The following is an 18,370-nucleotide window of genomic DNA, read 5'->3' on the forward strand; positions in this document are numbered from 1 at the left end:
ACAGAGAGGAAGGGAGAAAGATAGAGAGTTAGAAACATCGATGAGAGAGAAACATCAATCAGCTGCCTCCTACTGGGGATGTGCCCGCAACCAAGGTACATGCCCTTGACCGGAATCGAACCCGGGACCCTTCAGTCCGCAGGCCGACGCTCTATCCACTGAGCCAAACTGGTTAGGGCAACAACTGTTTTTTTGAGAATCTTATTTACTTCCCTCAAGTCAGAAACCCCCCAAAATATCGTATTAAGAGAAATTATCCAGTCATATGTAGTATAAAAGTAGCTTCATTAAGGAAAATATCCTTCATCAATCTGATCACTTCCTCTTACCATTTCCTAAAGTGGTTTCTAACATATTCAGGTTGCTTATTTTCTCACTAGAGGCCCGGTGCACGAAATTCGTGCACTGGAGGGGGGCATCCCTCAGCCCAGCCTGCACCCTCTCTGTCTGGGAGCCCTTGGGGGATGTCTAACTGGGAGTGGGCCTAAGCCGACAGTCGGACATCCTTAGCGCTGCAGTGGAGGAGGGAGAGGCTCCCGCCACTGCTGTTGCGCTCGCCAGCCGTGAGCCCAGTTTCTGGCTGAGCGGGGCCCTCCCCTTCCCTGTGGGAGTGCACTGACCACCAGGGGGCAGCTCCTGTGTTGAGCGTCTGCCCCCTGGTGGTCAGTGCACGTCATAGCGACCAGTCATTCCGCCATTTGGTCGATTTGCATATTAGCCTTTTATTATATAGGATAAGTGAGCATTAATCAACAAGTTGCTTTTCTCCTGGCCCAGAATAGGTCCTATCTTGTATCACCTGCACCAGTGAACCAAGTCCTTGAAAGCAGGCATCTTATATCTTTTTATTCCCAGCATCTAACATTATGGCTGTTAGTTGGTACTGAATACCTGTTGGTTGAATTTAATAGGTAAATTTAGCGTGGAAATTGACATTATACCTTTACTTATTCACAAATACAGTACCAGTCTCTAAATAACTTTACTTAGTGCACTTAAATGATCATTGGCTATTCCCAAATGCTTCACATGCTTTAACTTGAGAGAGAAAGTTAAAGAAACAGAGATAACTGGATTTCATTTTACCTCCCAATTTTCTATTGTTTGCCTCATTTTAGGTCTGCCAAATAATAAATATTAATTAATAAGGTCATTTTATTACCGTTTCCATTCAGATATGATAATGGAAATATAAGAATGTTGGAAAGCTTTTTCTGCTATTTAGGCCAGGTTTCCTTCTATTTTATTCTGTTAGGTCTCTCGATGGACTACTAGTTTTTTATCTACAGCATTTAAAAGCTGTATTCGCTCTTATGTGTAGCTCTTTAATTTTGACTTAATTATTATATACACACACGAGTCTCTTGATCCTGCCCCATAAAACAGTTCCTACAGCTTCTTAGTACTTGTTGCCCAACCCCGTCTGGCTCTTATGTTTTTGGGGAGTAAGCTCAGACATTTGGAGTGGTTCAAACATTTTGGAGGAAGAACTCTCTGAATTTTAATTTAAAAATAATCTTTTTTAGAATTTGTGATTTATTTTTTTTGTCCATTTGCATTTCCCCTAAATTTTTTCACAGTGATAAATTTACAGTTAAATAGAAAAAACACACACACCTATTTGCTGAGGCAGAAAAAATGAGGGGAAATTCTTTTTGTGTGTATATACTGTGGTTTTCTTGTTCATTAATGTAGTACTCTAGTCCACCCATACCCTCTATTATTTACAAAATGTGTAATACAAGTTTCCATAATTTATTCCACTGCTGCTTTCTGAATTTTTCTTCTGAAGTCTTCTGAATTTCAGACCAAGGGTTTGAGCAATTACATTCGGTTTAAGTGGCTTTCAAACTCTAGGTGTAAATAATGTTTGAACATTAAGGTTATTAATCAACAATAAAGACTGCAGCAAAAGGCCGGTTACACATTGATCTTCTGGTCACTAGCGCTCATCTTTCTTACGTTTGTCACGTGTGCTGAATGTCAAGGCGACAGCACTCCACGTGTTTGCGAACATGCAGGTCTGTCCTGCTGCAGCGCTTTTGCCCTCTGCCAGGTTGCTGTCACTGGTCTGTTCCCATCTTTCAGGTCTCAGCTCCCCACTAGCCTTGTCTGGGAACCTCCCCTCCCCCACTCAGGCAATCTCTGTGTCACCAATGTTTTTATTTTTTAAAAATGCTTTTTTGGCCCTAACCGGTTGGCTCAGTGGATAGAGCGTCGGCCTGCGGACTGAAGGGTCATGGGTTCGATTCCGGTCAAGGGCATGTACCTTGGTTGCAGGCACATCCCCAGTGGGGAGTGTGCAGGAGGCAGCTGATTGATGTTTCTCTCTCATCGATGTTTCTAACTCTCTATCCCTCTCCCTTCCTCTCTGTAAAAAATCAATAAAATATATTAAAAAAATAAATAAAAATGCTTTTTTGTTGATTTCAGAGAGGGAGAGGGAGAGAAACATCAATGATGAGAATCATGGATCAGCTGCCTCCTGCACGCCCCCTACCGGGGATCGAGCCTGCAACCCGGGCACGTGCCCTGGACTGGAATGGAACCCAGGACCCTTCAGTCCGCAGGCCGACGCTCTATCCACTGAGCAAACCGGCTGGGACTCACCCACTCTTTTGCTACCTAGATGTGAAATGTGCTTGCTTCTGCAGTTACCCGCTGCATCGCTCCTCCCCACGCTAGTCCGTGATGGACTGGCCACCACTTATCCCCGGGGGTGAGCAGCGCTGACCTAGGTACACCTGCTCGGTGCATTTCCGTTCCAGTGGTTCTCAACCTTCCTAATGCCGCGATTTTTTAAGACCGTTACGCATGGTGGGGGGACCCCCAACCCTAAAATTATTTTCGCAGCTAGTTCATAACTGTCATTTTGCTACTGTTATGGACTCCCCAGTAAATCCCTGATGTGGTGACCTCCAATTTCATTGTTACAAATAGAACATAACTAAAGCATAGTGATTAATCACAAAAACAATATGTAATTATATATGTGTTTTCCAATGGTCTTAGGCGACCCCTGTGAAAGGGTCGTTTGATCCCCAAAGGGGTCGAGACCCATAGGTTGAGAACCGCTGCTGGGCGGATGCACCGGACTGGTTCCAACTCTGCACGACTCCGCACAAATCACGGTAAAAATAAATCTGTGCAGACGCCTGCCTTCTAGTGAGACAGAAACTCGGACCCAAAGCTCACCTGTCCCAGCCCGAGTGTCGCCTGAGCGGTGAGGGGCCTGAGAACCGCTCCCCTCGCGTTCAACCTCGGAGTTCCGAGGGGGCACCTAAGCGCGTGGATGGCGCCAGCCGCCGCCACGTCAGCCGCCGCGCGTAAAGTCAGCGCGCCTGCGCGCGGGAGACGGTTGGTGCGCACGCGGAGGCCCGCCCCCTTACATCCGGGGCCTAGGCCGCGGCGCCGCCGCCGCGCGGAGGTCACGTGGGTCCCTCCTTTCCATCGCTGGCTGGCTGGCTGGGCGCGGGCGACTGCTGGTGAGGCGCGTGGGACCTCGCGCTGGTTCCCCTTCGGCCCGGGCCACTAAGGAGTTCCCTGACGCTGGGTGAGCTGAGCCTGCCGCCAAGATGCCGGCCTATTTCCAGAGGCCGGAAAATGCCCTCAAACGCGCCAACGGTGAGTAGGGGGTCGGGGCGCTCGGGGCTGGGGTGGCCGAGGCCTCAGAGGTCGGGGGGCCCGCGCCTGCTTCTCGCTGTTCCGCTGCCGGACTGCGGCCGGAGAGGGGGTCGATGCGGCCTGCCCGCCGCCGTCCCAGACCGTAGTTGGGCATGGGTTCCCCTTCTCGTCCCAACTGACCCGGAGTGGGAGGCGCGGAGCCGGGAACCGTCGCCCTGGGGGCCCTTCCGTCCCCCCGTCGCCTCCTGGTGCGCCTTGGGGGCCGCCGCCCCGGAGACGGAGCCACCCGGGCCGGAACCGGCTCCTCCACCCTGTCTCCCCCCCCCGCCTCGCTCTTCAGGCCCTGGGTCTTCGGTCTGCTGAGGCCCCCGCGCCTCTGGCCGCCATCTGGGAGTGCCGGGGAGGAAGAAACATGGCTCCTCTCCCGGGGACAATGCACGCGAGAACCTCGACTCCACCTCCGCAGGGGCCGGGAGCCGGGCCGGCCCACCTCCGGCCTCCCCCGGGCCCCTCCGCCCCCCACACCCGGCGCGGTGCTCTGCTGGGTCAGGGTCCACTTGCTCTTCTTCCAGCCACGGTGCCTTTGCTTCTGACCCACAGAACCGGTTTTCAGCTTTTTTTTTTCTTTCTGGCATTGATTATTGGCTGCCCAAAAGCCCATTCGGAATCACAGGAAGTTGGGCCAGAGTTGACGCTCTGAACAGAAAGACTTCACGTTCTCGCTCAAAAGAGAACGAAACTGAGGCCTAGAGAGAGGGAATGGTTGGCCCAAGGTCACTCCGGGAGTGAGTGGTTGGGCCAGGGATGGAGCTGAGTCCCTGGGCGGCCAGAGGAGCCTTTTTTTTCCGCCGCAGCGTGGCCGCCTGCGATTTCTAGTTCCCTCCGTGTACTCGGGCCTTTTCGGGGAAACTTGTGCGAGTCCCGATGTGTTCCGGAGGCATTTATTCCGTGGGCGTTATGGGGGTACGGGGGCATTCTGCCTGCCTCGGGTCTTTAGTTACATTAAAAAGTTTCTTGTTGAGGGTTTTTATTAGCCTCGCGATTTGTTGGGGCGCCCCATAGCCCTTGTCTTCACCCTGCCTCCACCCACACGAGTTCTGGGTCCCATCCGTGTTGTAGATGGATGCACCCTGTGTGCTACGGTATTATGTGTGTGTGGGAGGCTTATTTTGTTAGCTGGTTTGAAGATTCCTCTTTCCGAAAGGTCAGTGTCAGTCATTGCATAAAATTGAGCGAGCAGGGCTAGAGGTGTGTTTGTCACATGCTCATCGTTTTAGCGAACAGTAACAGCTTTGAGAGAGTTGACAGTCGGGCATAGGTTGATTCTACATTCTGTGGGCAGAGTCATTGTTAGAAAACTACAACTAAAGATCTGATCGACTACCCATTCTAACCAGCTGTCTCATGGTTAGAACAGGGGAGCTGTTAAGTTTATAGGAAAGAAAATAGATCGAAATTTATTATTACAAAATAAAGATAAACTGTAGCCGAGTGAGGATATTTTTTTAAAGTTTCAAAATTTACCATTCTGTTAAATGACTTGGGTGAGATTCTCCTGGGTTTGCTGTTGTGGATGTTTTACAGTCATTTGAAGGCTTTCGCCAGCGGCTTCCTCCCCCCTTTCTCATCGGCTGAAGCACTGTGGTCTCCAGGGCCTGCGTGCGACTCATTTGATGTGTTCAGGCTTTATTACCCTTCATAGGAACTTAATATTTCAGTAACTTTTTAAACTTAGTAGGGATACATGATGTGTAACAAATCTTAAAAACTTTTTTTTCTTTCACGTTTTCTAAGTTGAAATTGATTTGATTCATGAAGGGGAAGTTGGGCAAAGCATCTAAAATTAAAGTAGGCAAGATGAGAAGGACACTGCTGGCGGGGAGTGAATTTTGTTTCTATAGTTTTACAAAAAGACTGTAGGCTCCTGCAGCTCTTTTAAGCTGTAAGATGGGTGTTTCTGTGGTGGAGAGGAAATGCTTTGCCATTCATGTAGTAATTTGTGTACCTTTGATCGTGTGAGTAATATCTCTTAGTGTCAAAGTGAGCCGAATGTAGATGGCGAATGGCACTGCTTAAACTAAATAGGATGATAATAAAAGCACCTTTCGTTCAATGGGAATAACCTCATTTTATCTGAGTGTTTTATCTAACGTTTGTAGCCTCAAACACATTAAGACGTAATCCATTGCGTTATCGCAATAAAATGTGAATACATTTAAGTAGAATAGTCCTTTAGGTCACCCCGAGTCTGTATATCAGAGCAATGTTTTTGGAAAACAATTGCAATAATTCAGGAAGATGAGAGCTTGGCCCCGCAGTTACAGGCAAAAAATTCACAACCTGGTATCACTTGGGAAAAGCCCTTTTTCCAGATTATATTGTTAGTAGTGCCAAATTAGCTGCTTCTGACCCTGTAATAGCTTTTTAATGAAACTACCTGGGGGATTTAAAAATAGTTGTTATTAAACCCACAAATTGTGTAACAATATAGCTGATCTACTTGGTCTGCTGCTCAAACTAGTAAGATTGAGAGGTTCACCTAAACTTTTCCTTTATAGATAGATACATAGTTTCACTCATTGTATCTGGAAGGTAAACTCAGAAATGCACTAATAGTTTATAATTCCAGATTTTTATTTTTTCTCCGGAATATCAATCTGGAAAGGAACATTCTTAAACATTGAAATAGAACCTTTAGTGTGACAGTTCTTTCCATACTCACACCCCCCCCCCCCCCCCCCCCCGCCCCCAATCAAATAATTCAGAGGAACTACATCTAAATCCTACTTGTGTATGTTAGGGTAAAGACATATGGATTATCATGAGAAATCTGTTCCCATTCTAGTTTTTTCTTTTTAAAAACATCCTTGCCTGGTATCCATGTTTTTTGTTGTTGCTATTTGTTGATGGTTGAAGTGTTTATCCTATTAAAAATTATTTTTTAATGCATTTGCTTTGGTGGCTTGTTTGAAAATATGGTATGGGATTTGGAAGCAAATTTTGATTGGCTATCTAGGAGTGAAAAATACTTTTAATTCTATTCCTAAACAAGACTTTTATTTTTATTTTTAGAATGTCATTAAGAAACCACACTTTCCCATTTAAAAATCAGAGATTGGGAAAGTGAACTATTTTTAGACAGTTTAGTATTTTGCCATCACACCATACTGGGGCCAGCTCTCAACTTCAACTCTCTTTGTTCCTATTTTATGTTACAAGATATTGACAGTACTTACATACAGTAATGTAAGATTTAAATCTTTAATATAAGATTGGGAATTGTATATAGAATAGGTCATTTTAGTGCTGCTGTTAACAATATTTTCAGTGTAAAGGATAAATTTAAAAACATTTGCTCCCAATTTTTGGCTGATGGATACGGTTTTTGTTAAATAGTTGTGAAAAAGACCTAAATTCTACTGTTGCATTTTAGAAAATAACCTGATGTGCATGCTCCAGGAATAAGATAGATAGGTGTGGACCCCTTAAAACAGGAAAGGTTTATTATTCCAACAAGGTATCTAGTTATAGTATGTCTTGTTTCATTTCATAGCATTTTGGGGGAGAGGGTGTAATAAAATTGACAACTGAAAATGGACTTTCTCATAATGGAAATATTCAGTTTATTAACTTGAAGTATTGAAGAGGGATTTGCAATCATTTACATATGAGGAATATTTGATGAAGTAGGTTATTGTATAAAGGTATTTATTTCAGTATGTTGTGTTGTGATTTATCCTGTTGCAAGCTTTTTCTATACTAGAGAGTTATAATATTGTTTGTAGCTTTCTCAGGGCAAGGAGTGTTCACAGTCAGCATTCCTGAGAGATGTGATAATTGGAAGAAGAAATAGTAGAGAATTACTAAACCTGTAGTTCTAGTAAAACCCCCAAATAAGGGGTCTTTTCACCTATTCTTTACTTAGCACAGAGTTGCATGGTAGATAATGCTATACATTGTTAGTTTACTCTTAAATAATTTTGTCAAATATTTTTAACAATTTATTGATTTTTAGAGAGAAAGAGGAAGGGGGAGTGTAACAGAGAAACATTGACTTGTTCCACTTATTTATGTATTCATTGGCTGCTTGTATGTGCTCTGATCCAGATAGAACCCAAAGCCTTGGCATATTGGGATCACACTTAAACCAACTGAGCTATCCGGCCAAGGCAAAGATTTTTTTAAAAATATGTTTTTATTGTTTAGAGAGAGAAGAAGGGAGAGGGATAGAGATGTAGAGACATGGATGAGAGAGAAACAATGATCGCTGCCTCCTATACACACACCCCTGGGGAATCATGCCCGAAACTCAGGCATGTGCCCTGACCGGGAATTGAACCAGTGACCTCTTGGTTCATGGGGGGACGCACAAACACTGGGCCACACCAGCTGGGCAGATTTCTTTTAAATAATTTTTTAATATATATTTTTTATTAATTTTAGAGAGGAAGGGGGAGAGAGAGAGAGAGAGAGAGAGAGAGAGAGAGAGACATCAGTGATGAGAAGGAATCATTGATTGGCTGCCTCCTGCACATCCGCTACTGGGGATCGAGCCCGCAACCCGGCCATGTGCCCTTGACCGGAATCGAACCTGAGACCCTTCAGTCTGCAGGCCGACACTCTATCCACTTAGCCAAACCAGCTAGGGCCAGATTTCTTTTCTTAAGGAGGAAATTAAACAATGATTTTAAAAAATGAAGATGTAATGTTTTAAGACATTTTGTACCTGTATAGTGTAAAACTAGTGTTTTAGTGCTCCCAAGTTGTTCAAGTGTTTAGTGAAAAGATACTGTTTGTGAAATTTGGCAATTACATAATGAATTTAGGTCGAACATAACCAGGTGACTTAAACAGTGTCCTGTCCCCCCCCAGTTTATTGTTTGTGTAAAAGAAAGCAAAAAATGATGAACAATAAGATAAATTTCAACTTTAGTCAGAAATAATGTGATAGAGGAGCCTTTGCTTTTGACTGAATTTCAAAATGAGCAATAATATACATAGAACATGAGATTAGAACTGGATTTTGAAATATTGCCAAATATAGAATGCCTTCAGTTTTAGTTGGCAGTGAATTCAAAAGTGTTTCTTTGCTCTATATTCTAAAACGTCTTTCCTCCCAGTTTTAAAAAATAAACAGTTGTAGAAGTTAAGTTTTAGATTTGCAGAATTATTGCAAAGGTAGTACAGAGGTCCCATATATACCACACACAGTTTCCCCTATTAATATCTTATATCAGTATAATGGTACGTTTGTCACAACTAATGAGCAAATACTGATGGACTATTATTAACCAAGGCCATACTCCATTCATATTGCCTCAGCTTTCTCTAATGTCCTTCTGTTTCAGGATCTCATTCAGGATGCATCACATTTAGTTGTTTGTCCTGTCTCCTTAGGCTACTTGGTTGTAACAGTTTCTTAGACTTTCCTTATTGATGACCTTGATAATTTTGAAGGGTACTGGTTTGGTATTTTATAGAATGTCCCTCAATTGGGAAACTGTCTTAATATTTCCTCGTGTTTAGACTGGGATAAGTGGAGACATACTCTTTGCTCATGTTTTGGCAGACTAAATTTTAAGTTGTCAGTTCTACCAAACTCGATGTATAGAATATCCCAGTTGAAAATCCCAGTGAGTTATTTTGTAGATATCTACAAACTAATTCTAAAGTTTATATGAAAGGCAAAAGACCTAGTATAGCCAATACAATGTTGAAGAATAGCATTAGGACACTCACACTATCTGGTCTAAGACCTTACCATGTGTTCCTTTATAGGAATCAAGACAGTGAGGTACATTGGCAAAAGACTAGATACATAGATCAGTAGAGAATATTCAGAATAGAGAGCCCAGAAATAGACTGACATAGTCAGTTGATCTTAAAGGAACATAAATTTAATGTATTTTTCTTGCCTCAAGTCTTAGCATGAACTAGCAAAGATTACATCAGAGCATTGGTGACTAAAATACCTTTCTCCGTTTGTTGGGGAGATTTATTTTTCCTCATGACTTCAGTTTCTGGAACTTTAAAATCATTTAGAAAGATATGTTTGGTACAGAGGAATTGTAGACCATATTTTGAGATAGTAACCAGTTTTCATGGTTTTGCCTTGGGTAATTTTGGCATAGCTTTAGAAGTCAAAAATAAATATGACCTAAAAAGAGATGGTAATGAGTTCAGAAAGTAAAACAGCCAATTTAAAAAGCAAGATTTAGACTTTTGTATAATATATATTACTGATTTTAATTCTGATGAATTACCTTTTCAGAATTTCTTGAGGTTGGCAAAAAGCAACCTGCTTTGGATGTTCTTTATGATGTTATGAAAAGTAAGAAACATAGAACATGGCAAAAAATACACGAACCAATCATGTTGAAATACTTGGAACTTTGTGTGGATCTTCGAAAGAGCCATTTGGCTAAAGAAGGATTATACCAGTATAAGAACATTTGTCAACAGGTATGAACAGAGCTGGGTTTAATATTTTTTTATAAGTGCATTTAGTAATTTTGAGTTTACCGTTCAAAGTAAATATATGCTATGTCATAAAATTTGCTTTAAGATATTTTATGTTTTGTTGGGGAAAGTTTTATTTTATTTTTTTGTTTTTCTTAGGTGAACATCAAATCTCTAGAGGATGTTGTTAGGGCATATTTGAAATTGGCAGAGGAAAAAACTGAAGCCGCTAAAGAAGAATCCCAGCAGATGGTCTTAGACATAGAAGATCTGGATAATATTCAAACTCCTGAGAGGTATTTGGGTTAAACTGCTAATAAACTTTTCTGTGTTTTTCTATACATGTGTCTCCATCCTGATTTGAAGTAGGTGTTTATTAGAAAGATTGCTAATATTTGAGATTTCAAATGTATAGTAACCAAAAGAATCGTGTTTGTTAAAGTTCATAAAAGTGGAAAATTACAACCTTTAGATTGGTATGTATTAATTTAAATGGTTGTACAATGGATTGGGAATTCAAATAATTGGACACTAAGTGTGACAGCTTTATAGTGTGTTCAAAGTTGTAGGAAGAATATGTACTATTTTACAATGATTATCGGTTTTGGTGTTTTCATCATGGCAAAGTAGGAAACCATGTCTAAAAATGTTTTCAATATATTTTATGTTTTTGTAGTGTTCTCCTAAGTGCTGTAAGTGGCGAAGACACTCAGGATCGTACTGACAGGTTACTTTTAACTCCATGGGTTAAATTCCTGTGGGAATCATACAGACAGTGTTTGGACCTTCTTCGAAACAATTCTAGAGTAGAGCGTCTCTACCATGATATTGCCCAACAAGGTAAAACAAGAACTGATTTGAAAAGTTGACTTAAGAATATAATTTGCAGCCCAGGCCCTTGTCCTGGGCCCTGAAAGGTTGCTGGTTCGATTCCTGATCAGGGCACATGCCCAGGTTGTAAGTTCAATCCTGGTGGGTGGTGTATAGGAGGCAGCCGATCCATGTTTTGCTCTCATATCAATGTTTCACTTTCTCCCTCTCTCTTCCTCTCTCTCTCTAAAAAGCAATAATAATTTAAAAAAATCTTAACGAATAGATTTTGCAAAAGATTAACTGTTAATTTTACATAGTTTTTATCCCAATTGAAATATTGGCATTTATTTGAATAGTAAATAAGTGACTTTTTAAGAAATTTGTTTTACTATTTAAGGTAATTTTATATGAAATGTATTTCATTGATGATTGAAAGACCTTTTAAACTCATTTTGGAGTTTTCCAGGTGATTGAAAAAATAAACTTTTTTATTGATATTTATTTTTATTATTAGAGAGGAAGGGAGAGGGATAGATAGAAGTATGGATGAGAGAAACATCATCGATTGGCTGCTTCCTGCATGCCCCCGACTGGGGATCGAGCCTGCAACCTGGGCATGTGTCTTGACTGGGAATGGAACTGCGACCTCCCGATTCATAGGACAACACTCAACTACTGAACCACACCAGCTGGGCGAAATATTAATGTTTTCATGATAGCAAGTAGTTCACGTGCACGTCTATACCACAAGTCCCAATTTGTATAGTTTTCATTAGTACAAAAGCTTCCTGTCTATGCAAGTTAAGGTAACAAAGTTCATTGTACATTTGAACAGCATGGGGGTTAGGGGTGCTGACCCTCCATGCAGTTGAAAATCTACATAGAACTTTTGACTCCCTAAAAACATAACTAATAGTCTACTGTTAGCTAGAAGTCTTACCAATAACATAATCAATTAACTCATATTTTATATAAGTATTACATGTTGTATTCTTATACTAAAGTAAGCCAGAGAAAAGAAAATGTTCAGAAAATTGTAATGAAGAGAAAATAAATTTACAGTACTTACTGAAAAAAAACCTGTGTATAAGTGAACCTGCACAGTTCAGACCTGTATTGTTCAAGGGTCGTCTGTATTTCAGGCTAGAATTTCTTTTTGCTGTTTTAGGACTTGAAATAAGTGTTTGAAAGGTGAGTCCCTCCTAGACCCAAATTTGAATAATTCCTATTTGTAAACTCAGAACCATATTTTAGTCCTAGGACATCTGATGACTATATCCAAAAGGTGGTCAGGGCACATGAAGTGAATTACAACTCTCATCACTTCTAAAGACATGATTAGTTTGGTAAATCTTACTTAAATAGTTGATCTTAATACATGAAATAAAACTTATTCAGTACTTAAGTTGATTGTGGAAAGTACCTAATATATTTTACTTTTATGCTTATAGCTTTCAAATTCTGCCTCCAATACACCCGTAAGCTGAATTCCGTAAGCTGTGTGACAATTTGAGAATGCACTTGTCTCAGATTCAACGCCACCACAATCAAAGTACAGCAATCAATCTTAATAATCCAGAGAGCCAGTCTATGCATTTGGAGACCAGGCTTGTTCAGTTGGACAGCGCTATCAGCATGGAGTTGTGGCAGGTAACAGCCCATATTTCCCCCCTTCCTGAGTATCTTTATCTTGATACCTGTTGGTCAGTTTTAATAGGTGAGGGATTTAAGATTGTCTGATGGAGTAGGGAGAGTTCTGGACAGGGAATCTCAGAATATTTTGGTTCTAGGTGCCAGCTATGAAGTCTAGACCAAATCGCGTAATTTCTTTTGGACCCAGTTTCTTTCCATATAAAATAGTCCTCAGTGCTGCTTAGTGTGTGAACTTTTTACTGGTTCGTGATGAAATAAGTCTAGAGGAGAATATTACTGTATTTTGCAAAAGTATTGGTGGTGTCAGGTTGGAAATTAAAAAACAGAACTTGTCTTTTACTGTGAATAGAGAAGTGATGCACTGGATTTTCTCCTAGATTTCTTGGTGTTGCTTCAACTTAGCATACGTGATGAGTAATCAATCCTACGATGGAGGTCTCAGCCATGTTGGGAATCATTCTCTACTTGGCCTTTTCACACTAAGAATTTCACAAAGACATTTTCACATTCTGGAGTCATAAATTGAAACTTTAATATATTTAATCCCCCCAAATCTAATTGAAATTACAGAGAAATCAATTTTTCAACCAGGTGAAAAATGGGATTTGATTTCCCACTGTTTTCTTATAACTTCCTTTTTCTGTAGGGACACCCTTAAAATAACTACCTGATGAATTAAGGAGGAAAAAGTTATATAGAACACAAGAAAACGTGTTCATTATAGAAAATATGGATAAATATAAAGAAGACAATATTCATATATGATCTTATAACTCAGAATAACTTCTCTTGTGTTTTGTGTTCTTCCAGATTTTTTTTTATATATTCCCCCAAGTTGTGTGATGTTATACACATTTTTCTTAACAAGTCTGCTCTTTCTACTTTAAAGAGTTTTAAGAATTTTGTATTTTTGCAATTATGGCAGTTTTCAGAAATATATTAGATACTAGGTTACAGATGAATAAAAAGAACCACACATGAAAGCATTTTATTTGCCACTTTTATTAAGTGTTTTGTGCTTTGGGTTTCATAACGAGATTTGAATTAGATTTTTGTTTGGTTTAGAATGCAATGACTAATTTATACTCCTAATTTTAGGAAGCATTCAAAGCTGTGGAAGATATTCATGGGCTATTCTCTTTATCTAAAAAACCACCTAAACCTCAGTTGATGGCAAATTACTATAACAAAGTCTCAACTGTCTTTTGGAAATCGGGAAATGCTCTTTTTCATGCATCTACACTCCATCGTCTTTACCATCTATCTAGAGAAATGAGAAAGAATCTTACCCAAGAAGAGATGCAAAGGTAAGAATGTTATAGTTGGATAGAACTGACATTATGAAACAAATATCTATTATTAAATGACATGGTAGTATGTTCTAGATTAGGGTTTCTCAACCTCTGCACTATTGATATTTGGGTTTGGATAATTCTTTGTGGTGGGGGACTGTGCATTTAGGATGTTTAGCAGCATTCCTTTTCTCTACCCACTGGATTCCAGTAGCAGTCCTTCCAGTTTGTGACAACCAAAAGTGTCTCCAGATATTCTTCTTGTGTAGTAGTCTTTTTTTTTAAAATTAGTTTTCCTTTATTATTTTTTTAAATCCTCATCCTAGGATGTTTTTTCATTGATTTTCAGAGAGTGGAAGAGAGAGGGAAAGACAGAGAGAAATATTGATGTGCGAGAAACACATCGATTGGTTGCCTCCTACGTGCACTCTGACCAGGGCCCGGGCACGGAAGGAGCCTGCAACTGAGGTACGTGCCCTTGACCAGAATTGAACCTGGGACCCTTTGGTCCACAGGCCGATGCTCTATCCACTGAGCCAAACTGGCTAGGGCTTGGGTAGTATTGATCTTCAGTAGCTATCTTGTCCAACTCTGCTTACAGTGCAATTGAGAAAAATGGAATATTAGAAATATAAAAGACAGTGTTAAGGTATAAGCTTTCTATCCATATACAAGTATTTAAAACCTATTCTTAGAACAAATTTGACAGGAGTAAGTGGGTGAAGTTTTTATTCTTAAGGTATTCATTTTAGTACGTCCATTTATAAATAAATAATTTTATGCTTTAACGAATATTTATGAATATAGTTCACATTCACATGGTGATATACATAGTCTGTCACTGGCTTATGATACTAGATGGTTAAAGAGTAGTGTCTTTCTCTGCTTATCAAGTAACATTTACAGATTTAACAGATTTGTAACTTTGTTCTGCAGAATGTCTACTAGAGTGCTTTTGGCCACTCTTTCCATCCCTATTACTCCTGAGCGTACTGATATTGCTCGACTTCTGGATATGGATGGTATCATAGTTGAAAAACAACGGCGCCTTGCAACACTGCTAGGTCTTCAAGCCCCACCAACACGAATTGGCCTTATTAACGATATGGTTGGTATACATTTGAACATTCATATATCTGTACACACATAAATATGATTCGAACAGAAAACTGTATGGTCAGATTTTATAATTCATGATTAACTACTGGTGTTTGTTTTACTTGTTAATCATTTTTCAGATTTCTAATTCTGTATTTTTTTTATCAGTTCACAATTCCAGTTGGAAATTTTCCTTTAGCAATTAAACTTTTTGTTTTGTTTACTGTAGGTTAGATTCAATGTACTACAATATGTTGTCTCAGAAGTGAAAGACCTTTACAATTGGCTGGAAGTAGAATTTAACCCCCTAAAACTCTGTGAGAGAGTCACAAAGGTAAGCCTTTGCATTTACGTTTGATTATATCACCATATAGCTTGTCCTAGTGCAGTTTTAGATATATTTCTATTTATTAAGAGAGAAGTATTATCCTATGTGTTTGAAGTCAGTGCACATTTCATTGTCTTTTTTCTTTGTGTCAAGAGAAAAGATTTTTCTGATGTGCTAAACAAACCTGTGGAGGTAAATTAGCAGCATGGCTTGCCTTAGCCATTGCTGTCAGTCACCTTCAGACAAGTACTCATAGCTTCATTACACATTCTGCATTTTTTGTGTTTTGTTGATACTTTTGTCTAAGGAAACTGAAAAAATTCTGCTGTAGATGTTTTAGTATCTGTTACAAAGAAAATGTAAGTTTTTTTCTTTTAATTTAATGGATTTTTATAGGTTCTAAATTGGGTTAAGGACCAACCTGAAAAGGAACCAGAGCTGCAACAGTATGTCCCACAGCTGCAAAACAACACCATACTCCGTCTTCTGCAGCAGGTAAAAATGAAAAATGGATGTTTTATGTAAGAACTAGAATTCCTTCCTTGATTGTTTTGATTGCAAAACTGAAAAATTTAGGAATGACATAGGAAGTGAAAGTCTCCCAAAATTCTATTCCCTGTCCAAAATTAGTCTTATCTATTTGATATGAAAAAAGAATTTTACAAAATTTACAACTGCTTTCTTTGTTGAACAGTGTCTTTGTACATTTTCCCTTGTTAGTAGGGTCTACCTTATTTCGTTTAATACCTACAGAGCTTTTCATTGTCTAAGGGTACTATGACTTATATATTCAGACTATTGATATAAATCTGTATTTCTAGGCTTTTTGCTATTAGAAAAAGGTTGCAGTGAGCATTTTACACTTCTCTTTGCATACTTCTGTGATTTCTGTAGCATAAGAATTAGTCATAGACTTTACACGTTTAAAGCTTTAGTAGCTCCTGAAAAGAGTCTATTAAGGGTCACACCAGTTGTAAATGAGATAGCCTTTTCTCCTGCTTACACTAGGTATTATCAGTCTTTTAACATATTTTAGTCTGATTTCTTACGTTTGAGTATTGTAGTTTATAATATGGCTTCAAAGTTTCTGTTTTGTCTTTCATTTGTTTCATTTGGGGGAGGGGCTTTTATTATATGTTCACTTCAGTATTTGCGCACATTTCATTGACCTGCTTTCTTGTATATGGGAGTAGCGTTATTTCTCATGTGCTATACAAATAGTTGAAGGCTAATTAGCAGTATAACTAAGTAGTAATGCTGCCAGTCTCCTTCAGACAAACAGTTTTATAAAAAGTGTTCAGGTGAATTAGGTAGCTGGTCTTTATCTGCAAATATGTAACCAGTTAGGTTTTTTTGTTTTGTTTGATGAGACTATGAAAAGATGATGCTTTTCTGAAATGGTATGAGGTGACGGTTTAAAGCAGCAGCTGCCAACCGGTGGTCCGTGGACCACTGGTGGTCTGTGAGGTCTGAAAGATTGGTGACCGCTGGTTTAAAACACAGGACTTGGGTTTGAGAGCCTTTTATTGGAATGCCAAATCCAGCAATATACTGTTAACATAGCTACTCTGAGCTTCAACTTCTTTTCTCTGAAAAATGGGCATAATTTCTACTTCCCATCCTGTCCTATATAATAAAAGCCTAATATGCTAAGTGTCGAACTGTTCGACCATTCGACCAGTTGCTATGAGGTGCACTGACCACCAGGGGGTAGACTCTCTGACCGGTAGGTTAGCTTGCTCCTGGGGTCCGGCTGATCGGGACTGGGCGCAAAGGGCCGGACACACCCTGGAGCCCTCCTGGCCCGGATTGTGCACTGGTGGGGTTCCTTGGCCTGGTCTGCAGTGATCTGGCCGAAACTGGCTCTCCAACATCCCCCAAGGGGTTCCCGGATTGTGAGAGGGCGCAGGCCAGGCCGAGGGACCCCACCTGTGCACGAATCTGTGCACCAGTCCTCTAGTGATTATATAAGACTGCATATAAAAAATGCTGAATAAATGATAAGCTATTTTTAGTAACCTTGTGTTTTTTTTGTACAGGTGGCACAAATTTATCAGAGCATTGAGTTTTCTCGTTTGACTTCTCTGGTTCCTTTTGTTGATGCTTTCCAACTGGAACGTGCCATTGTAGATGCAGCCAGGCACTGTGACCTGCAGGTATGTGCTGTAAGGGGATACTGAGGGGGAAGGCAAGGCCTTTGAGGACTAAAAACACATAACCTTTGTTTCTTAGCTTTTGGTACATTGGCACTAATTTAAAGCTTTCCTGAGCTAATCTTGTAGGTTTTGTATTCAACATGCTTTCATTAATTTTTTTCTCAAGTTCAGTTGAAATTTTTTATCAGAAATTTGACTTCATATATGCATATAGACTTAACTATTGATAATAATTACTTTTCAAAGGTTCGTATTGACCACACTTCTCGGACCCTTAGTTTTGGATCTGATTTGAATTATGCTACTCGAGAAGATGCTCCACTTGGTCCTTATTTGCAAAGCATGCCTTCGGAACAGATAAGAAACCAGCTGACAGCCATGTCCTCAGTACTCGCAAAAGCACTTGAAGTCATTAAACCAGCTCATGTACTGGTATGCATCTTTGGGAGAAATAGACTACAGAAATTATGAGGGGCCCTTATGCTATGTTTTTCACAAAAAGGTTTAAGATGGTGTCTGAAAGAAGGGATTTAATATAGATTACCTATTCAGTTGTATTTGGTATTTTTATCAAATATCTTTATCAGATGTACAGAAGACTGAGATGCCTCCCATTGGGTAAAATAATACACCACATAATAATACAAGTATTGGGTGGGCGTACAACAGACCACACAATGATGATCCTAATAGGGAGTACTGTGATTGATTGAGCTTTGCCTTCATGCCTATGTTTTTTCCCTTGTTTGTGTGTTGTTAGTATTCTTCCCCGGCTTGAACACTTGAAAGGAGATTTGGTGCAGAGAAAAGTTGACCTAGCAAACACAGGTTTTTCAGCTATGTCATTGCTGTGGGAGTAGCGACGTAGCATTTAGAACTGAGAGCTTGTAGTTTGAATAATGTCATCTTCTGTTACTAAATGCAAACACATAAGGGTAATGCCTCAG

The 18,370-nt window shown here is 40.1% G+C and overlaps 1 protein-coding gene and 2 non-coding genes across 3 annotated transcripts in view; all 3 read left to right on the forward strand.

The window, feature by feature from the left end:
• The first annotated feature begins 3,437 nt into the window (after positions 1-3,437).
• The window catches only part of EIF3A (eukaryotic translation initiation factor 3 subunit A), a 32,511-nt gene continuing 17,578 nt past the window's right edge, over positions 3,438-18,370 (forward strand). The window contains 12 exon segments of the mRNA XM_014466565.2: positions 3,438-3,624; positions 9,896-10,086; positions 10,243-10,379; positions 10,760-10,923; positions 12,348-12,377; positions 12,380-12,546; positions 13,648-13,856; positions 14,778-14,949; positions 15,169-15,273; positions 15,664-15,762; positions 17,307-17,423; positions 17,670-17,855. Of these exon segments, the coding sequence (XP_014322051.1) occupies positions 3,576-3,624; positions 9,896-10,086; positions 10,243-10,379; positions 10,760-10,923; positions 12,348-12,377; positions 12,380-12,546; positions 13,648-13,856; positions 14,778-14,949; positions 15,169-15,273; positions 15,664-15,762; positions 17,307-17,423; positions 17,670-17,855 (1,626 nt within the window). The 5' untranslated portion in view covers positions 3,438-3,575.
• LOC111828379 lies at positions 15,386-15,515 on the forward strand. The gene has a single exon (XR_002832228.1). It is a non-coding gene; the product is annotated as a small nucleolar RNA SNORA19 (small nucleolar RNA).
• Positions 16,420-16,547, forward strand: LOC111828378. The gene has a single exon (XR_002832227.1). It is a non-coding gene; the product is annotated as a small nucleolar RNA SNORA19 (small nucleolar RNA).

This window comes from Myotis lucifugus, unplaced genomic scaffold, assembly GCF_000147115.1.
Source record: "Myotis lucifugus unplaced genomic scaffold, Myoluc2.0 scaffold_345, whole genome shotgun sequence".
NCBI classification, from domain to species: Eukaryota; Metazoa; Chordata; class Mammalia; order Chiroptera; family Vespertilionidae; genus Myotis; species Myotis lucifugus.